This window comes from Ceratocystis lukuohia (genome assembly GCF_044167205.1).
Source record: "Ceratocystis lukuohia strain C4212 chromosome Unknown Supercontig4_pilon, whole genome shotgun sequence".
Lineage (NCBI taxonomy): Eukaryota > Fungi > Ascomycota > Sordariomycetes > Microascales > Ceratocystidaceae > Ceratocystis > Ceratocystis lukuohia.
The window spans coordinates 1,897,706-1,917,304 of record NW_027263523.1 but is presented as its reverse complement, the minus strand read 5'-3'; the positions used below and the strand labels follow the sequence as shown (position 1 = coordinate 1,917,304).

Here is a 19,599-nt window from a genome sequence, read left to right as displayed (position 1 = left end):
TTACACTAAGGACATTACTGATGTCACTATTCAGTTGACAGTCTTCAGAGCAAATTCATTACAGAATATATTCCTGTGCTGACTTTCCATTTGAACAGTCTTGTTATTACTGTTGCCAGTGCTTGACATCAATTGCTCAATGAAAATACTATAAAGCATTTTATTTAGAAAAAAATCTAAAGAAGAAAGAAGAAAGAAGAAAGAAGAAAGAAGAAATCTAAAACTGAATGCCTTTTGTCCTATTTATATTTCTTGCTTCCATCCAACATAGTTTTCTCTGAGCCATTTGTCATCCATAGGTGCCAGTTGTCCATGCACTCCTTGTCATATGACCTTTATCAAATGTAGGTGCACAGCCTGTAACAATTACAATCTAAATAAATCACAAAGCTATTTTGAGAGCTCATTAGTTATTGGAAGTGAAGATGCCTTCACAAGTAAGCAGTTTATGATTCAAAGTACTATGTAATGAGAGTTGCACAATATTTTAATTTAAGGGAAAAAAACTCACAATTCAAACCCTCATTTGAAAGTCCTGTCCCATGCATTAACTAATGCAATCATAACAAATTGTTGAGTGTAGTATAAGCTTTACTTGTACAATGTACCAATGAATCTAGGCTTGATGAATTTTCTTCTTTGAAAAAATGACAAAACCTAACCCTAAGTCAATAGGAACATATTAATCACACTTCCCATTATTTTTGACATTCCGAGGTCTTCATCATTTCCAGACCATTCATTCAATAGCATATGATGCTTCAATACTCAAGACTCCGGACTTCGCTTTCCCGGAGTAACTTCCCCTTTCTCCAGTGTTCTGATATTGTTTCACAGAATCTTATAACACAGAAGTTTGTCACCCTCATGACTATCATTCTTTTTGTTCATATTACTCACCTCTTTTTAGACACCTCCACCTCCGACAATATGCTTCTTCTAGCACCCAGCACTCTGGAAAGGTTCTGAGGGCTCAAAAGTGGCCTCTAATGGGCGCACTGGGTGTGGCTGGTGTCATGGGGTATTACTTCTTTGTTCTTTTCCCAGCTTCTCAAGAATTCAATTGTGGTACACCTTGCGTTGAGTCAGCTTCCCCAACTGGGAGGCCAACTCCTGCTTCCAATATGTCTGCCCATGACTTTGACAAGAGCCTAGATGGTACAGAGGCATGGTCAGGCATAATGAAGCTTCGCGCAAAAATGGCAAGTCTAGCTACTGGAAATGTTTTGGAGGTAGCAGTCGGAACTGGGCGTAATGTGGGCTACTACGACTGGGGAGCACTTTTTCCAAAGACACCAGCCGACGTTTTAAGAAGGAAGGCGAAAAAGAACTGCCAGTTGACATCATACACTGCTGTGGATATATCATCCGATATGCTAGAAGTGGCCAACGAGAAACTACACGAGGCAGTCTTACTCCATGACCAACCCATTCCATCCATAAAGGTTATCCATGGAGATCTTGATACTGAAGTTGCAGGGTGTTTGGAGTATGCCAATGGGGCTATTCGGTTAGTACGAAGTGATATTCAATCGTTTGTTCCTAGGCCTTTAACAGCAAACAAATACGACACAGTTCTGCAAACCTTTGGTTTGTGCAGTGTCTCAAGCCCACAATCACTGTTGGCTAACCTAGCATCCGTCACCCAGCCCAACTCAGGGAAAATAATCTTGTTAGAACATGGGAAGGCATCCTATCGTTTGGTTAACACTCTTCTCGATCGCAGTGCTCCCCAGCACTTTGAAAAGTATGGTTGTTGGTGGAATCGTGACATTGAGAAGATAGTTACAGAAGCTGCGGCCCAAATCCCCGGCTTGGAAGTAGTTAGGATAGAAAAGCCATGGTTTCAACTTGGCACTCTCTATTGGATAGAACTTAGAGTCAACTCTCAAGTAAAATAATATAGCTACTAGCTGTTTGTATATCTGGACAATTCAATCGCTCATCATTTAAAGCAAATAGATGCAAGGCTACGTTGCAGGGAACTTCTACATCGATCGCACCAAAGTATATGCAACTAGATCATAGAGGCAAAATGGACTTTTATCACGGACGTGTTCGAAATCATCTTTTGATTGTATTATAATGTATATAAAGCATAGGAAGATGCATCACAAAGCAAAGGACGATATTAACAAACACTAAAATCCGCAACGCTATTCTTGAACGTTCGGTAATGAAAAAAAATACAAAAAAACGCGACTTTTAGAACGCCAATATGAAATGACCGTTAAGCAGGGCTTACACGACTTCAGTAAGATCTCTTGTGAGGCCAGTCTGACTTTGTTGATTCTAGCCGCCCAGTAATAGAGTTGAGGGGAGAGATGGCAAGATACTAATGAAGGCATAAAATAGTGATAGTTGTACTTCAACCGGTACGTATCGTTGAAGGGGATAGTTTTTGTACTGACATGCATTTGTTCGATACACTGTTTTAGCAGCTTTCTAAGAGGCTATCGAGCTCATCGAGGTCAATAGTCTCCGGGATACGATCCCAAGAGACAACAGATACACCCAGAGGAACCCAATGATCACCCTCGTTGTCTTTCTTAGAAGCACGGGGGGACTGGTTCTTGGGGTTGGGGCTAAGTAAGGAGCTTCCTGTGCTTACAGAAGGTCGAGTATCATTGGCCCACAAGTCATACTTGGGGAGGTCATCAACAAAAGCAAGTTCTGACTCGGTTTCTGACGGAACCTCGAGACTCGGATCGTTAAGTTTTCTCTTTTGTAATCCCGTAGCTGTTTGTGTAAACTCATGCTCGTCGCTTTCCAATGGTGGGGGGGGGCCTCGGCCACGCCGACATTTTAACCACGGACGAGATAAAGCTCCTAGATTTTCTGCGTTATCTAAATCGTCCGCGCTGTCAAACTCGGGGGAAGAAAGGTCAACCTCGGGGGAGGGACTGCGAGCTCGATACAACTTAACGCTAGGCAAATCATCATCATCACCTTCTTCTGAGGCAGATAGGTCACTAGAATCCTCGGGGGATAGAAGTGAGCGCGCCCGAGCATCCACAGAGCTATTGTCTAGAGATGTAGTGACTTCTGGCAGTGGTTGGCGAGGACAACCTGTAAGAAAAAAGTATGTGCGACGGGGATGAACACTTTCTAGCTCCTTTCCGATAGGGCAAGGTGACTTAGGGGTCCATATGGAACGTTTGATAAAGCTAGATAAGCGTGAAGCCACGATCGCGGATGGGTTGGTCGATCTAAACCGTAGCATCAAAATGTTAGTTTCTGTCTTGAGATCTGCCATGATTTGAAGGCTAAGGCTGCCTCAGATAAAGGATTATATGTGAAAGAGAAAAAACTGGGCAGGACTTACTGTTGTAGGATGGCGAGATGTTGGGCAAGACAAGTGGCTAGCTCTTTAATGAGATGAGGCCTGTTCCCACTGGCATGGAGTTGTTTCATAGAGGCTCTAACAACTTCATCATCCACATCGTCCAATGTTGGCAGGTTGAGACTATCATCAGATTCAGCACCACTCTCAATAGTAGACTCTTCAACGCGGGGAGAAGGAGGGGGCGTACAATCGAATCGAGACAACTGCTTATGAAACTTCTTCTGGCGCTTCGCATGGGGTTCTTCTCCATGTGCTAGGAGCGCACTGCGGCGCAGCCGGTTGGAAGAGCTTGATGGTGTGGGAGTAGAGGTCGAGGTTAGACGAGCGGCTGATAGCGAAGATTTAGTTCGAGATGCCGCAGCAGCCTTTTCAGCCAAGGTCATAGGGACATGAATACCCAAGGAAGGAAGTGAAAGCGACTTGCGCCGCGTGTTGTAAGGCATAATTTCGAGATGTGTAAATTTGTGATGCAGTTGCGTGCAAAACCACGAGTAAGCTTGCAGCCAGGACGTGTTGAACTGAAGTAAAGCTGATAAAGGAGGAGAGTATGTCGTGAATATGTTGAGGCAAATTCAAGGCGGAGGCCAGAGTATATGAGATGTGAAATGTGAGCTGAATTTGAGGACAGACAAGAGTAGAGCCGGCCAGATTAGCAATATGAGAACCTTCAAGCTTGACGAGAGCGCGAAACGAGGACAGGACGGAATCAAATGTGTCAGCGCAAAGTTGAAATGGGAAAATATTGGGAGAAACGAATGGCACTTGTTGATGGCTGTGCGAAAGTAGAGACGTATATGATATGTGCGAAGATGCAGCTTTAGTGAGAAAAAAACACAAGAGGGATAATGAGAAGAGTGAGAACAAGTAATAAGAACAGGCTAGAAAGAAAAAAAAAAAAAAAGGACAATGGTTCTCCCCATAAACTTGCGACTACCATTTTGTTTGTTATCTTGTTTGGTTGCTACTCATTGCAATTTTTTTTGTTCCTTCCTTGTCTGCTTCATCCGGCGCAGGCCTATAAGCCATCCATCCCCCCACTTTAGTTTTTTTTTCTTTGATAAACACTGGGAGAGAAAAAAACTTGTCTCATTCTGCCATCTACCCGCCAAAATCTCGCTATCTTGAGTAAAAAAAAAGGCGGGCAGAAAGGCGGTGTAGACTTCATTACTACTCCACTTGCCGTTTTTGGTATTACATTTCCAGAGGTGGGGCTAACATACAGCACTACAACATGGGTTTCTATGGTTTCTCCTGCAAAAATTCCTTCGCGCAAAACTCCTCCCCATAAGCCAATCTACATCAATGTATTTATTTATACATGTTCCTATAAACCCTGGCTGGTACTTCTTCAATGTTGAACCTGCTGATTAAACAAGGGATAGAACAAGAAACATCCTGAGACTGGTTTATGACGAAGTATGAACAAGGATTTACCTGACTTCGAAAAATCACTCGTAGAAAAGATATAAAACACAACTAAAAATGTGAGGACTGTGTGGCGTCAAACTTCACTAATAATTCCTTAATCATGTCATGTCCTGATTCCATATGGTTGAGAAAAGAAATCTCACTTCTAGGCAATAATTATTGTCAATGGCTAGTTAGGGGAACTAGTGGACATATTTTATAAAATACTCAAAATATCAATAAAAGACAGGCAAGGCAGGAATATTTATTAAATAGGCTTGAAAATTAATTCACAAGACACTATGAATATTTTTAAAAAGGCTAGATTTGATAGACCATGAGCAAAAATATACATAATTATTACAATTGATACCAGTACAAGCCATGGTGAGAGCAAAACAATACTTGATACTGACATCATGGGTAATCTACCGTTGAATGGCAGCAATCTAGAGATAAGAGAGGTTAAAGCAGAATAGGATAAGTCCAACGGCAGGGAATGGTGAACGCTCGAACTAGATTTGCGAAATAAGCGAGTTGGAATAGAAAGAAGACCATGTTGCAGCTAAAGACGGCCAATCCGAAATAGTTTAGCCAACAATACGGTACGGCCAGTCATTTACTGCCGAAGAACCGCAGCATAGCGATCAGCAACCTAGATTTAAAGTTAGCATGTGGCTCATCAAATATGGCTACTACCAAAAGACGTCTTGGTAGTCATTCTGATTCTTTAGTTGCTTACGTACCTCAGGATAAGACTTGATGAAGGGGAGTTCAAAGAACATGTAAGCCTCATTTTTAAGAAGTTCAATGACGGTTACAAGAATACCCCATGGGAAATTCCAAAAAGGAATGAGGCGTTCTAGGAGAATCCGTGTAATTTGTTGTCGGACCTCGGTGGCATCGGGATCCGCCATGTCAGATCCAAAGATAGACAAAACAAGTTGACTGAAATAAGCAGTGTGTGAATTGGGGTAACGGAGTTGATTTGCAATACAGGCAATAATGAAGTAACGTGTAGAAGCGTCGACCTCGCGTATTAGCATGGACAGAAACTTGACGTCAGGTTCCTCAGGGCGGAAGATTTTGTTACCATCCAGTCGGGCTCTTTGAATAGCAAAGTTAGCAATATGGATAACAACCGACTCAATGATAGACAAGTTCGCGTGAACTGGAACGAATCCAAATGCCGTTTCCTTGTGATCAGATTCGCGGATTGCGTGTGCGATATGAGCGACGGCATCTTCTAAGGGGCCGTTTTCAAGTGTGCGTTCAAGGACTTCAAGTAAACCTAATCGAGACAGTGTTTCCTCGACATTACCGGCGACTTTTGGGCAATCTCTCAACTCTTGCAAACTCTCAAAACGAACTCCAAGATGAGCAGTAGCGTTTGTATCCGTGATGTTTGGTGACGCGGCGAGAATGACTGCGAGAAGCTGAGCACAATGGAATGGCACAAAACGACAGAGTTTATTATGATACGCGGCCAAATACTCGGGGAAGTCGTGTTGTAATACAAGTAACAACTTGAGAGTAGCACGGTAGATGTCTTTTGAGACCTCTTGAACTTCAGGGGCTTTCAGCTGCTCACCCAAGTAAATCAGCAACTGACAGAGAATTTCGGTAACTACATCAAGGCACTCGGAGGTGCCAATCTGAAGGAGTACTGGAAGCAAGGAGCGATGTTGGATAAGGCGAATCCAACCATAGCTAAAGCATGGAAGGAACCGAGGACCAAGATCCAGAATAGTTCTGCCAATTGACAATGTTAAGGCCTCTGTGTCAACAGGAGACATTAGCTCGTGCATTTCATTAATGTGGAGCAACACAAGAGACAAAAGCCTGAAGAATACACGTTGAGAAAAGCGCTCTCCCCTAGTTTCGTGGTTCTTGTACATAGTCAAGTGAATAACTGCTATACAGGAGCGGATGAAGGCTGGTCTGCTATTCTCAATATCGGCAACAGGACTACCTGGGCCTGAGCATGTGATAATGAGATGAGCTAAGGCATCGACAGTGGACAGGGAGTTGTTAGATCGCTCTGGGGATCTCTCATCAAAACGGGCCACCGAAAGATCAATACCAACGCGAAGCAACGTATACAAGTCATCACGAGTGTTGAGAAGCTTGCAAGCTTGCATCTGGGTGAGGAACACGGGAAGGGTTTCCATAGCTTGGGGGTGCGCACAAATCGTGACCCATTCATTGAAAATGTACTCCATTTGGTCTTTTCGTAGCTCAATTGAGTCGGGTCCAGATTGTTGGGGTAACGACATAAACGCATGCTGAAGCTTTAGTTTCAGGTGCTGGCAGGAAGGGTTTTCCGGACTTTCGACTATCCAACTCCAGGCCGCTTCCAAAGTGCGAATTAGGTTCGCGTATAGAATTACCGGGCGTTCGCTCAATAGCGTCAAGTCAAGGATATGTTCTAGAAGTTGGAGGGATAGTTCTTGGCGAGATTGAAGGGCTTGTGATACGGTAGTGTCAATGACTTCCCAATCGACAAGGTCAGTTGATAAGAGAGCGGGCAGCATAGGTCGATGAATGATGTATTCAGGCGGCTGTTGGCGGAATATTTCCTGAATCTTCTTGTTGACGCATGGGCTAGACATTTTGCGAAGGGAATCAAGAACACTAAGGTAGGTCTCGACACCCAATGTGCTATCAGTCGAAGTAAAAAGCATAGCAAGTATTTCCCTTGCAGAAAACAAAGACAACTCCTCAGAACTGTGAACAACAGAAATGATAGTTTGCAAAAGAGCATCGTACACATCGATGATAGGATGCGGTCGGGGCAGGTTATCAAAATGCTCCCCTGATAGATCCGCAGCAGCCAAAATCCGCTGTTTCAGTTCATGAAGAAGCTTCATAAAACGATTGGCGAGAAGCGGCAAATCTGTCTGGCGAGTTGTGGAGGTAGTGGTAGCCAAGTAAGATTGAGAATTGCCACTTTGAGAGGGGTTGAGCGCTTCGGATTGTCCCGTAGCCGGCGCAATGGACCCCCCAAATTGCTCTGGTAGAGTTTCGGGGACAATAGAACGATCACCTTCAGGCCCAGGATGAGGGTGAGAAGTCTGGATGTTGACGTTAGCTCGAGGATGACGAGCGAAATCTTCATAAATAGCCATTTGCTCGGGAGTTAAGCCGCGCATGCCATCAACAAGTCGGTAAGGGTCTGGGATAGCCGAAGCCCAGCGATCCAAAGGCCGGCCCACAAAAGGCTCCATCGGTTTTTGAGCCCGACGTAAACGCCGGGCTTCAAACTCTGGCTCTAGTATTTCCTCAATCTCGGGGACTGCACGATCTTCAGCCTGCTTTTCAATGACACTACAGCCAAGATCTACATTAGAATTCACACACATCAGAAGAGTGCCTTCTGGGAGATTATGGGAAGATTCAGCAGATAGCTGGCGCATATAGTTAGTGAAGGTGGCACGTAAAGGATCTTTACAGGTTACCAAAGCAAGGCTTCCGGCCGTAGACTTAACCATGTTAATGGCAGATGTGCGTAGTCTGCTCTCATCTGGTTCAATAGAAAAGTCTTTGAGAATCATTTGCTGGGTCGAGATAGCCGCAATTGTGACAGATCGGTCAACCACTGGCTGAATGATGTCTGCAATGGACCGTGTCAGGGCAGTTCGCACCAGCTCGTGAAGCCGGGAAGGAGTGATCACCATCTCATTAGTAGGTGGGATTTGCAACTGGGTACTAATATCAGGGAGATCTAAGATCACTGGCTGGGTTGTCAGCCCAATAGGCACACCAACACCAACACCATTAACGCCTACGCCATTTATCGGGATGCTATCATAGCCATCCGATCTATCAGGCAAGATCCGGTCAATAGGACGTTCGGGTGCCGAGGGACGATGCAAAATACCATCCGGAGGCTTAATACTTCTATGATCAAGGTTCAGCCCCTTACAAAGAACTTCAATTTCAAATTTGAGATTCAACTTGATCGAAGCCTCATGATAAATAGCAATGAGCAGATGGATAATGTCCATAAGCCAGGGATTCGGAGGTTTGAAAACGTTAGAAGATGCTCCTTGGATCAAGACCTTGCACACAAATGGGATTACAGTAGCCAGACGATCAGTGTGATGAGCTTCAAGAAGAAGTTGTTTGAAAGCGATGTTCTTGTGTTTGACAGGTTTGTCACGCGCCAGTGTTAGCAAACCTAGCCACCCGGCCAGGTTCTTCAAGTAGCCACGCTCAGTAGCATTGATCTTGGTAGACTCGGAGTTGAGCAAGAGAGATACACTGTAGTACGTTTCTCGAAGAACTTCTGACCATAAACTTTGGCGATCTAAAATTTTGACCAAATCCAGGTACAAGTTATGATAGTTCGGCTGCATTTTGGCGCGTTCTTCTACCAGATGTCCCGCAAACCATTGGAGATATTTGTGTTCCAAAATTTCATGGATCTCACTAGAGGTTCCGCCAAGCTTCTCTCTAGTAACGTTGTTCAAGAGAAACTGGATCTTGTCTTGCTGCTTGGGATCAGGGTCTTCAAAAACAACACCAGCTGGGGGTGGGTCGACATGAATAGACGAGAAAGGCTGACTGAGTTGGCGGCTAGGCGATGAATTGAACAAAATACTACCTTCGCCATTTTCAGTAAACCCGACATGAGCATCAGCCTCATGTCCATGATGAGGATGGTCTTCCAGGAACAGCAGGGCATCACGCAATTTCGGCCAGTTTTCAGAAGAACGAAGATTACTGATGCTAGCGAGTTGATGGGCAAATGCAGGCCATTCACGGAACCGGGGACTGATAGTTTGGAGAGCCTGGAAGCCGAACTTGAACATTGCTTTGTCTGAAGGGTAGTCACGGACAGCTTCAAGAATCATATGAAGTCCGATCTTCAGAGGAAGCCCGGATATAAGCTTATGAGAAATGATCCCACCAAACAGAACAGCCGTTGTCGCGAGGGCTTCGACGGGATAGTCTTTGTAATGAGCAAACTCATCAAAAAGCCCATGAATCATACAGGCAAAAACATCCTGGTCGAGTGGGCTTTGGGATGTCTTGTATGCACGCAAAGTGTCAACGATTTCGCGTACTTCAACCTCAGCTCCATACATTTTTTTGTAATGAATCTCCATTCGGTTGTTTGCTTCCGGGGGGAGCTCATTACCTTTTTCTCCATTGCTGTCTATGATATCATCAAATCCTTCACCGTAATTGATCAAGCGCGGATAAACAGTGATACAGGCCCTCTGAGTTCGGATTAGAGTAGGAGTCGGATTACCAGCAAGGAATTCGTCAATGATGTTGAACAATGCGTGCACCGTTTTGACCTGTAATGAGGTACTACCGGACGCTGCTTGGGCACTCTGAGCTCCTTCGAAGTTTGCCTTGATAACAAGAAATTGCATTAGGTTATTTGCCATTTCTGCGCTGTTGTCAAGATGACGTTGAGCCCATAAGTCAAGATCAAGCCGACCTTTCGAATGTGCGAACGCAGCAAGATCGATGCCAAATCCATTCTCGATATGAACAAGTTCGTCCAGCCAATCGTGGTTGACAGCGTGCTCGAAAATAAGCGTGAGATCCCCAGGACTTGAAGCGTGAGCATCAATCAATCGCCGAACAACCCACTCGCGATCTTTTTTCCACAGACTCTCAAGAACAAAATCCCAATGTTGAGAACGCTTGTAAAAAAAGTTATCGAACAAGGAACCAAGCGTCTCGACTGCCATCGCCGGCCAAGGTTTTGGAACTCCAAAGGCAGAAACAACAAATAGATCGAGATTAGGAATTACTACTTCCTGAAAGAGTCTCTTTGCCTCCATGCTCTGAGATGCATGTAATGAATTCAATGCGGCATGAAAGACCGCAGACAAAGCTGAAGCTGATACAAGAGGATGTCTTACAGCAAATTCTGCCCTATTCTTTATAGAATCAGAAGACTCCGAGTAAGTATCCAGCGTGATTGTAGGAACAAGGCGGGGAATAGTCGTTGCATCCAAAGTTTCGGGAGATAGGCTCGCAAACGCGCAGACGAAAGAAAGGTTTGCCTCAGTATTTTCCCAACCGTCGCCCCAAAGTTTTTGTAGATTCAGTGGCGGTTCAATAGAGGAATCCTGAGCAATTGGAAGAAGCGCCCGATATAAAATTAGAAATTGACCAGAGGATACACGGGTCGTTTTCTGATCAAAGTAGCATGGGACTTCCGACCAGTTAAATGCAGGTGTTACAACCTTGCGTAAGGATGCAATAAGAACAGCAGGTTTGAACTCAGGACTCTGGCTAATAGTAGCGTAGAGCAAGGCGGTTGCAACTTGGGATTCGTTAAGTTGTACGTTTTGTGGCCGATTACGCAATGAGCGAGTACACGACGCCTCATCTTTAGTAAAATCAACGCCCGATTTCTGCATATAGAGGGCCAATGCATTAGAGGGTGCGTCAGTCAGCAATCTACCAAGATCCAACGCAGCCAAGACTTCGGATGGGGGAGCTTGGCCGCTAGGTGAATCAACGTATCGCTTAAGTGCTTTCTGTGCAAGATCACCCTTGGAAATTGCATTAAAGCTAGGAGGCGGGTATTGCATGAAACGGTCCAGAATGAGCGAAACGAAGTCTGGAGTCAGATTTTGGTTATGAGGCCCATCAGACCGTGACAATATATCGGCAAATGTCGTGAAGTTAGCCGAGAGGATAGCATCAACTAAAGGGCAAAGTTAACTTCATGAAATATACAGCATCAAAAATCGATCATGCATCTTGGAGCCATACCTTTAGTCTTCAGGTCGGAGCGAGTTCCAACTTTAAAAGCGAGGGCGAGGATTGTTTTTTCCAGAGGGTCTAATTTAAAGTGATCCATAAAGGTCGAAAGGTCGAAATCTCTAAAAATGTCTTCAGAGCCCGTTTCTATAGCTTCGGCAATTTTCCGAGCCTGATCGGGGAGAATGGCAATTCTAGCCATTTCATCGGCAATGAGCTGATAGTTGCCTAAAACCGCTGAAGAGGTTTGGCGGCTCATCCCAGGAAATATTTGGGAGGCATTTCCGGCTATAAGCCTAGCAAAGTATTTCGAAAAGACCTCCATCCCGTTTTCATCTACGAGCTGCAGGAATAACCGTTAGCACCAAAATATTCACCAGGGCGGACTCTTTACATCTTCTATTCCAGGGATGAAACTTACCTTTCGGAGTTGTTCAACCTGGGATGCCCACTTGCTTCTGTCTCGATCGTCCTTCAAAGCACCGAGGAGAAGGTAAACTTGAGCGACGACTATCTTCGTTAAAGAGTTATTCCCAGTTGGACTGTTGATATTGGGACTGGCTCCCGCACTGACAATTCCGGCCTGCGAGATGGAGGGACGGGGCGAGTGACTGGTTCCTGTCTGGAGGGAATGCGCAGAAGGAGTTGGAGAAAACGATCCACCCCTTGGTTGTGGTACCATGAGGTTATTATGAATGTCAAGGTGAAGCTGGGCGATGTGGCGCGAGGCTGCCAGATGATGACAGAGCGACTACCAAATAGATTCAGTATACTCGTGATGAGATTATTGTTAGTGTGGTCGAATTGGAATCCGCCGTGTGAAACACAATCGTAAGGAACGGGCAGACTATTCGAAGTTTTATCAATAAGCCGACAACGTAAATTGGGGAAATCGAGTCTGCTGGATTGTCGAGCTGCTAACTTGGTCGAGGGCAATGGGAGTTCTGAGCTCGGAAGAGGTGGTTCCAAAATCAAAATTTAGGTGGCAGAAAGCTTCTATAGGATACAGACTGACAAGGCTGTTAAGAAGGCTGAGCGGGGGTCTTCGAGGTTGGTGAGGAATATAAAAATGTAATGTACAGTTAAGATTTTCTAAGATAGTAGAAACCAAACCTGGAAAAAAAGAAGTAGGAGGCCGTACAAACAAATGAACAGATAGAAAAATCGGTGAGACTATGTGGTTCGGCTTCAAGCCTCCAAACAATTAAACACGGTGCAAAACGCAATAGGTGGCTTGGATTGGACTTTTAGAGAACGCTGCAGGACAGAAAACAAGGGTCGCAAGGGTTTAGAAATAGATGTAATACCAACCAACACTTAGCTGTAGCTGCGGTCAAGTTCAATTGACAGGTTTCTCATTCTTGGTCCACAATTTCGGGGCAGTAGCTGCCTTGTCACGTGCTTAAATCACGTGAATGCGAAGAACAATGTATGGGCTTATGGTATGTGACACGTTGCCCTGCCAACGACGTGCATATTTCATATTGTGCTAGACAAGTATGCAAAGGACATGCCACGACCACTCATGAGCTAGTCGGACTGTAAATCTCCAGAGCAAGTTGACTTCTATTCTATTCAACGGTTCTTTGATTTTTCATTACCAAAAACATCCTGTGATCGATACGTTCTCTTATGATTTGAATTGAATTGTTGATTCTAGTTCCATTTCAATTTAGCATATCCTCGATTACGCAATATTCCCTTTTCACCTTAACTGGAGATATTCCACTCAGTTGCGTCACCGCTTTTTTTGAGTTCTGGGGCATCATGCCAGCAATAGTGGGAGACGGGCCTGTAGTGGCACTTTCTTGTGAGAAATATGATATGATGTGATATTTATTGTGGTATCAATAGCGTTCTGACAATCTGGGCCTAGTTGCGAACAACTTTTGGGGCAAAGATGATGCCGGTGTTGGTCCTCTTCTCCAACGTATGCATGCTGCGAAGCAAACATGTGATGAACTGAAGGCCTTTTATACAGGTGAGCAATCTTCCCAGATGTCGGGAATTCTAGAGACGCCAATATTAATATCTTAATCTTGCTAGCCCGTGCTTCAATCGAAGATGAATATGCCCGCCGTTTACTATCGTTGTGTAAAAAGCCACTTGGGTCACAGGAAATGGGTGGCCTTAAAATTTCCATGGACACCCTTAGGGGTGAGGTTGAGGCTATGGCCAAACAGCATCAAAACATAGCGGCACAAATGAAGAGTGAGCTTGAAGAACCGTTATCTGCCTTCTCTGGTGCCATGAAGGAACGTCGAAAAATCGTTCAAAACGGCATTGAAAAGCTACTCAAAACCAAGATGCAGCAAACTCAGCATGTCAACAAGGTAAGTCCAATAGCGTCTTTTAGACAATTTTGGTTCGCTGACAAAGCCCTGTCAAAAAGACCAGAGATAGATACGAACAAGAGTGCCTGAAGATTAAAGGTTATCTCGCCCAAGGCCATATGGTCATGGGACAAGAGGAACGAAAGAATAAGGCTAAGTTGGAGAAGACACAGATTGCTCTTGCAGCATCGAATTCCGAGTACGAAACTGCTGTTAGGGTTCTCGAGGAAACTACTGCTCGATGGAACCGAGAATGGAAGTCTGCAACAGATAAGTTCCAGGATCTTGAGGAGGAAAGGTTGGATTTTACCAAAAGCAGTCTCTGGGCATTTGCCAATATTGCTTCGACTGTTTGTGTAACAGATGATGCCTCTTGTGAAAAGATACGCCTATCTCTGGAACAAATGGATGTGGAAAAAGACATTGTTTCATTCATCACGGAGAGAGGCACCGGACAGGAAATTCCTGATCCTCCAAAGTATATCAATTTCCGACGAGGAGACGTTGACATAACCTCAGAAGCATCTGAAGACGAAAACTACTCTGTTGCTCAATTTCCCAGAAGCATCAACCCTGCCTTTAGAACATCCTCTCCTCAACCATCTACGTACGAATCGCACCATGAACCACGAGCTATCGTTTCAGAGAAAAAAGAACCTCAACTAGAGCCATTCCCGGTATGTCCAACAGCCAAGTTCAATACCACATTGGTTAAACCAAATGATAGACAGGTCACTAAATACCAAGAATTCGGTTAGGCACGACAGGATAAGCAACCCACTTCTGTATCAACCACCGCAAACCAAGCAGTTGTCCAAGCCTCCCCTCTTGCTCAGTCTACTCAACACCCACGGCAAGGTTCCATGCTTTCCCAATCACCTAATCACGCCCAGGTACAACCGCGTGACTCATCGCAATTCCACTCACAAACAAATTCTCAACCTCAGCAACGCCATATGGCACAAATATCCGACACATCTCAGCAAGCACAGGTAGCCATTCCATCATCAGGAGTCAAGGTAACAAATGTGCCTCAAGATCCCCACCCCGAGGCCAGCATAGTAGATATGAATGGGATTGAACTACCGTTAGATTCTGGCTCGAATATTGCTCCTATCCGCTCGTTTAGTCGTGACTCTCAGAATCATGACGGTCCTTCAAATCCATCATCTCTTGCACATGTCGAGTCTGCTGGTATTTCGCCATCTCCTACTAAACAAGTAGGTCAAGTTGCTTCTACCAGTATCTCGGACTCGGAAAAACGGATTATGAAAAAGCGTAGTGGTTTCTTCCAAAGCCACAGCCCATTCAGAAGAAAGAGCACAAAGGATAAAGATGCAATCCTACAGCCATCTCACTCTCAATCTTCCAAACAACAAACTATGCCGCAAAATCAAAATTCACAATCTGACGACTTACAGCGAGCCTCTACCGGCCAGACATACGGTCTGCCACAACAACACACCCAGCAACAGCCGCCCCAGACTGCTGCGCAACCTCCTACAGACATGAAACATAATTCCATATCGAGTCGTGGCGGTTGGAATCAATCAGCAAATCAGGTGCCTAAACAATCGAACACATATACGCACCAAACCTTGCCCCAGGCCCAACATCAGCAACAACATTTACCACCACCTTCTCGACTTATTACATCTGGACGAGATGCAAGCCCTGACCCAATTGAAGCCAATGCAACTTTAGCTCTTGGAGTTGGTCCGAACGTTTTGCCCGTCTCAGCCAACTCTGGGAGAAACAGAGGTAATTCTTCGCCCACAAAAGATGAAGGAGATCCAATTGCCATGGCATTAGCTGAGCTCAAAGATGCATCCACAAATACCAAACAATCATCAAGCCGTGTCTCCATTGACCGTTATGCAGGTATTGCAACACCCGGCCCAGGGTTTTTAGGTAACAGTGCTGTTCAAGCTGCTAAACGTGGCACGCCACCTCCCTCTTACGATCAACAAGTTCAACGTCTAGGCGCACCCCCACCAGCACATACCGCCAAGGCTATGAAAGAGGCATCAGAAAAGTTTGTGGGTCAAACTCGGAGTATGTTCGGGGAGCCAAACGGCTATTCTTCTTCATCACTTCCTCGTACAGGCACACGTCATGGCGCTCGGGGCAATGATGGTAGTCGTTCAACATCCCCAGCACCAATGCGCAACTCTTCGCGCATGGGTGATAATACAAGATCGTCACATCGGTCTATGTCTCCTAGCCCACATACAGGACACCAACAAATCCGCTCAAACTCACGTGTCAGCATACACAACCATAGTATGAATAAGCGGGGTTCAGACCAGTCATACTACCGCCCTGATACACGAAATGGCCCTCTTGATCACTCCTTGCAAAGCCGACCTGGTAGCAGTCATACTGGAGGCGATATGAGCATGCAACTTGCCTCACCATCTGAGGGGGACTATGGAATGCAACTTGAACGTGCTGGAAGTCGCCCTGTTAGTCGCCCTGGTACTAGCAACAGCTCACGCGGAGTAGGACTCTACGACGGTTCTAATCAGGGCAGTCTACGACCGCGCAGCAAAAGCTTTGCGGATCCATCTCGCCAGTATTCTCGCGATGGGCGCCCTATCCTTCATCTTGGTAAGCCATAACACCTTTATGCTGCCTAAAATTTTTCAAGAAGACAAGACAGGCTGTACTAACCTTCTTTCAATTTTTAAAGCCCGTGCAATGTACATGTACCAAGCTGCAATTCCGGAGGAGCTAGGCTTCAGTAAAGGTGACACGCTAGCTATTCTTAAGCACCAAGACGATGGTTGGTGGGAAGCTGAGGTTCACGGTGTTGGAGGTCGTGTCGGACTAGTTCCAAGCAACTATCTTCAAACAATCTAGCATTAAACATGCGGATATTTCTTTGAAATAACCTATCCGTCTTTTCGCTCTCAATTAGCTCGCTAGTCTGCGTATCTTTTTTTCTCCTTCTCCCTTATTATTCGGTCTAAATTTGTAAGTATTTTCTCGCTGTTAAATGATTTATCTTTCTTCTTTTATATGTAATTACTTGCCTCCTTTCTTTGTTTCATTGAAATGTAATTTAATTTTGGAAATCCATCGGCTTTGTGTCTTATTCTTGCTGCTTCTCATAGTATAACCAGTTACTACGCGTCACCTTTTCCTTTCGTGCCCAAGGATGGATGGATAAATCATTGCCTAAATGGCAACTTCTGCTCGCCTCCCAAATCTACAAATCCGTCCTTCACATTCCACAACACCCTAATCAAAAAAGGAAAAAATTAAACAAATCATCCAGTCATCATCTCAAGCAAAAACAGAGAAAGAAACAAAACAGAACGTAACATAGCAAAAACAGAAAGTTAGTAATTTAGCCACGCCAATCACCAATATTCAAATGTCTTGACCATACCCAGCTTAATCTAGTTGCACATACCTGCTGCTGATATTAACAATGTAGACAGATATGATGATACAGCGAGTTCTGCGCATTGCAACTTCACGAACGGCAATTAAGGGGGCGTTGAATGTGAGCATACTAGCCACAAGCTACACCATTACCTTTTTCCTATCTGCCCTGGCAGTCGCTCTGTTTCATGCGAAATATGTTCCAGATCATTCCTTAACATGGCCTATCTACTTGCAATACGGGTTCGTTATCAAATTTTCTCTGGGAGAATTCATCATATTTGCACTCAGCAAGATTGAAGGCTAACGCAATTCTTTCATTCCAAAACTTTTGTACGCCATACAGACAAGGAATCAACCCCTTCAGCCTCACGGTCCTGGGGGATAAACTACCCAGCACACACCAAGACTACGATGTCTCTGTTGTTCTCACGCTCCCAGCCTCATCGAAAAACATGGAATTAGGGAACTTCATGATTGAGCTCTTGATGATATCGTCTGCAACCTCGGAAGAGCAAGCCAATTTGCTAAGCCAAGCAACTAGTCCACCACTATCATCTCTTACACTCGCCAAGTCTTTATCTCGAGACCCTCTCTTGCTCAAATCCCGGCGTCCTGCCCTGATACCTCATCAGGATCCTCTTGTAGCGATGTTCAAGCGGATTTTGTCGTTGCCCTGGTATGCTATGAGCAACTCTAGGAGTCGCATCATCATTGAAACGACGCTTGTCGAACGGGTTCAATTTCCTAGCCGAGCACAGCTTCCAAAGGCCATGTTTGTTGATATACAGGCCGGCCAGTCAATCCAGACCTACTCGGCGTCTATCAAGTTTGTTGCCAGGATGCATGGGCTTCGCTACTTGATGTACCATTATCGGGCTCTTTGCTACGTTGTCTTGACAAGTCTTTTCTGGGCCTCTTCTATGGGCTTTATGACTGTCACATGGTTCGTTTGGGTTACACTAATCAAGCTATCTTCCCAAGAGCCACAAAGCAACGTGGATGGTCCCAAGTTGCCACAATTCGAGTCCAGGCACAAATCATTAAAGGACGATAGCCTCCTACATTCTCAAATAAAGCAAGAGGCAGAAGATTGTGAATACGGGACGTTTACAGAAACCCACAAATTTTCCAATGACGCCCTCCAAGATAAAATGGAAAAAGATGAAAAAAAACATGGTCCAGTCAACATCAAAACAGAGAGCGATGATGAAGGGAGGCGAGGAAGCACCTGGAAAGACAAAAACAAAACAAGAAACGCCATCGGTCGCCAGTCTCATGAGCTAGAAGTCCATCAAATGGCCCAATCACCCAATACCGAAGTAACAGGAACTAGCAGTGGATGGAGCAGCAACGATGATAGCTCAGCCGTTCGCTATCGTTCACAACACAACATTTAAAGACGAGACCAATTTCCCAAATGCAACCCATGATAAAATAACCCTTAAGCTATCCGCTGTTGATGAAAAGAAAGACAGATTATCTTCCAAAAATTCTCCCTGCATGGTTTGCGCATCACTTGTGCAGTATTGCATTGCTCAGATCAGTCTATAGTTATTGTGCTAGTCCTTTTTTTTTCAACTATTTTATTATTTCTTATTTGTTTTCCGCATGGCAGTATTCTAAAAGAAGGACGAGTGATTAAGAAACAGCCCTCGAGTCAAAGACAGAAGCAAGAATCTTAAGTACAGCTGGCAGGAGAACCTGCAAGCTACCCCAATCAATCCTACTATTCAGCTAGAGGAGTAATAAAAGGGGACGAAAATAAGCCAAGCTAGCAAGGTCTCCACTGCGGAGCACCCAAGAAGGCGCTGGTGATAACCACCAACCCACCCCGACTCGGACAGATCACGCACACAACTAATTAGACTCGGTTAAAATAGCTACATCTTAGAGCACTTCTTGGTGGCTATGTGTCGTGTCAAGGTTTGTGAGCATTCGTTCCCTTCAACCTATTCACTACTGTGTATTATGTGCTATATAATATAGACTCGATCGCCTATTCTATTGGGAAGTCCAACTCGTTTTTGTAGACGCTTCTTTGCTCAACTGGCTTGCATTGGAGAGTATGGGTTTTACTGCATATATACACATATAATGTAGTCTCTAGTTATACACCTTTTCTTTCCTCTGAAATCAACCGAATTTCACGCTTGAACAAGCATTTTTCCACGTAGAGAAAATCAAAACAAAGCATAGCACAAAACGCACACAGACACATTTTTATTATCATATTATCACCGCCATCATCACCGCCAGTCAACCTTGTCCTTCTTTTCCTACCTACAGAGAACCAGCGTTATCCGCTCCCGGCAACCACGACAAATCCACCCACCTTGGACCCAACGTCAAATCTTGCTTCGTAACCTAATTCTTTTTCTCTTTTCTCTC

General features: G+C 44.7%; 5 protein-coding genes across 5 annotated transcripts; 3 read left to right on the top strand and 2 right to left on the bottom strand.

The window, feature by feature from the left end:
• Positions 1 to 647: 647 nt before the first annotated feature.
• On the top strand, positions 648 to 1,630 carry HOO65_040492 (ubiquinone/menaquinone biosynthesis-related protein; the record flags this gene model as incomplete). Its single annotated transcript, XM_071002957.1, has 3 exons — positions 648 to 667; positions 911 to 1,510; positions 1,576 to 1,630. The coding sequence occupies 3 exons, from the start codon at positions 648 to 650 to the stop codon at positions 1,628 to 1,630; spliced, it is 675 nt and encodes a 224-aa protein (XP_070859335.1).
• Positions 1,631 to 2,434: 804 nt separating this feature from the next.
• On the bottom strand, positions 2,435 to 3,789 carry HOO65_040491 (putative mucin; the record flags this gene model as incomplete). Its single annotated transcript, XM_071002833.1, has 2 exons — positions 2,435 to 3,272; positions 3,326 to 3,789. The coding sequence occupies 2 exons, from the start codon at positions 3,787 to 3,789 to the stop codon at positions 2,435 to 2,437; spliced, it is 1,302 nt and encodes a 433-aa protein (XP_070859334.1).
• Positions 3,790 to 5,372: 1,583 nt separating this feature from the next.
• On the bottom strand, positions 5,373 to 12,167 carry HOO65_040490 (ccr4-not complex component; the record flags this gene model as incomplete). Its single annotated transcript, XM_071002448.1, has 4 exons — positions 5,373 to 5,408; positions 5,500 to 11,429; positions 11,498 to 11,828; positions 11,907 to 12,167. The coding sequence occupies 4 exons, from the start codon at positions 12,165 to 12,167 to the stop codon at positions 5,373 to 5,375; spliced, it is 6,558 nt and encodes a 2,185-aa protein (XP_070859333.1).
• Positions 12,168 to 12,912: 745 nt separating this feature from the next.
• HOO65_040489 (cell division control protein) lies at positions 12,913 to 16,680 on the top strand (the record flags this gene model as incomplete). The annotated part of the gene is made up of 6 exons (XM_071002508.1): positions 12,913 to 12,927; positions 13,340 to 13,466; positions 13,532 to 13,818; positions 13,878 to 14,495; positions 14,712 to 16,428; positions 16,469 to 16,680. 6 exons carry the CDS (start codon positions 12,913 to 12,915, stop codon positions 16,678 to 16,680), a joined length of 2,976 nt encoding a protein of 991 aa, XP_070859332.1.
• A 1,001-nt stretch (positions 16,681 to 17,681) lies between these two features.
• Positions 17,682 to 18,608, top strand: HOO65_040488 (tubulin-tyrosine ligase; the record flags this gene model as incomplete). Its single annotated transcript, XM_071000671.1, has 1 exon — positions 17,682 to 18,608. The coding sequence occupies one exon, from the start codon at positions 17,682 to 17,684 to the stop codon at positions 18,606 to 18,608; it is 927 nt and encodes a 308-aa protein (XP_070859331.1).
• Between the last annotated feature and the right edge of the window lie 991 nt (positions 18,609 to 19,599).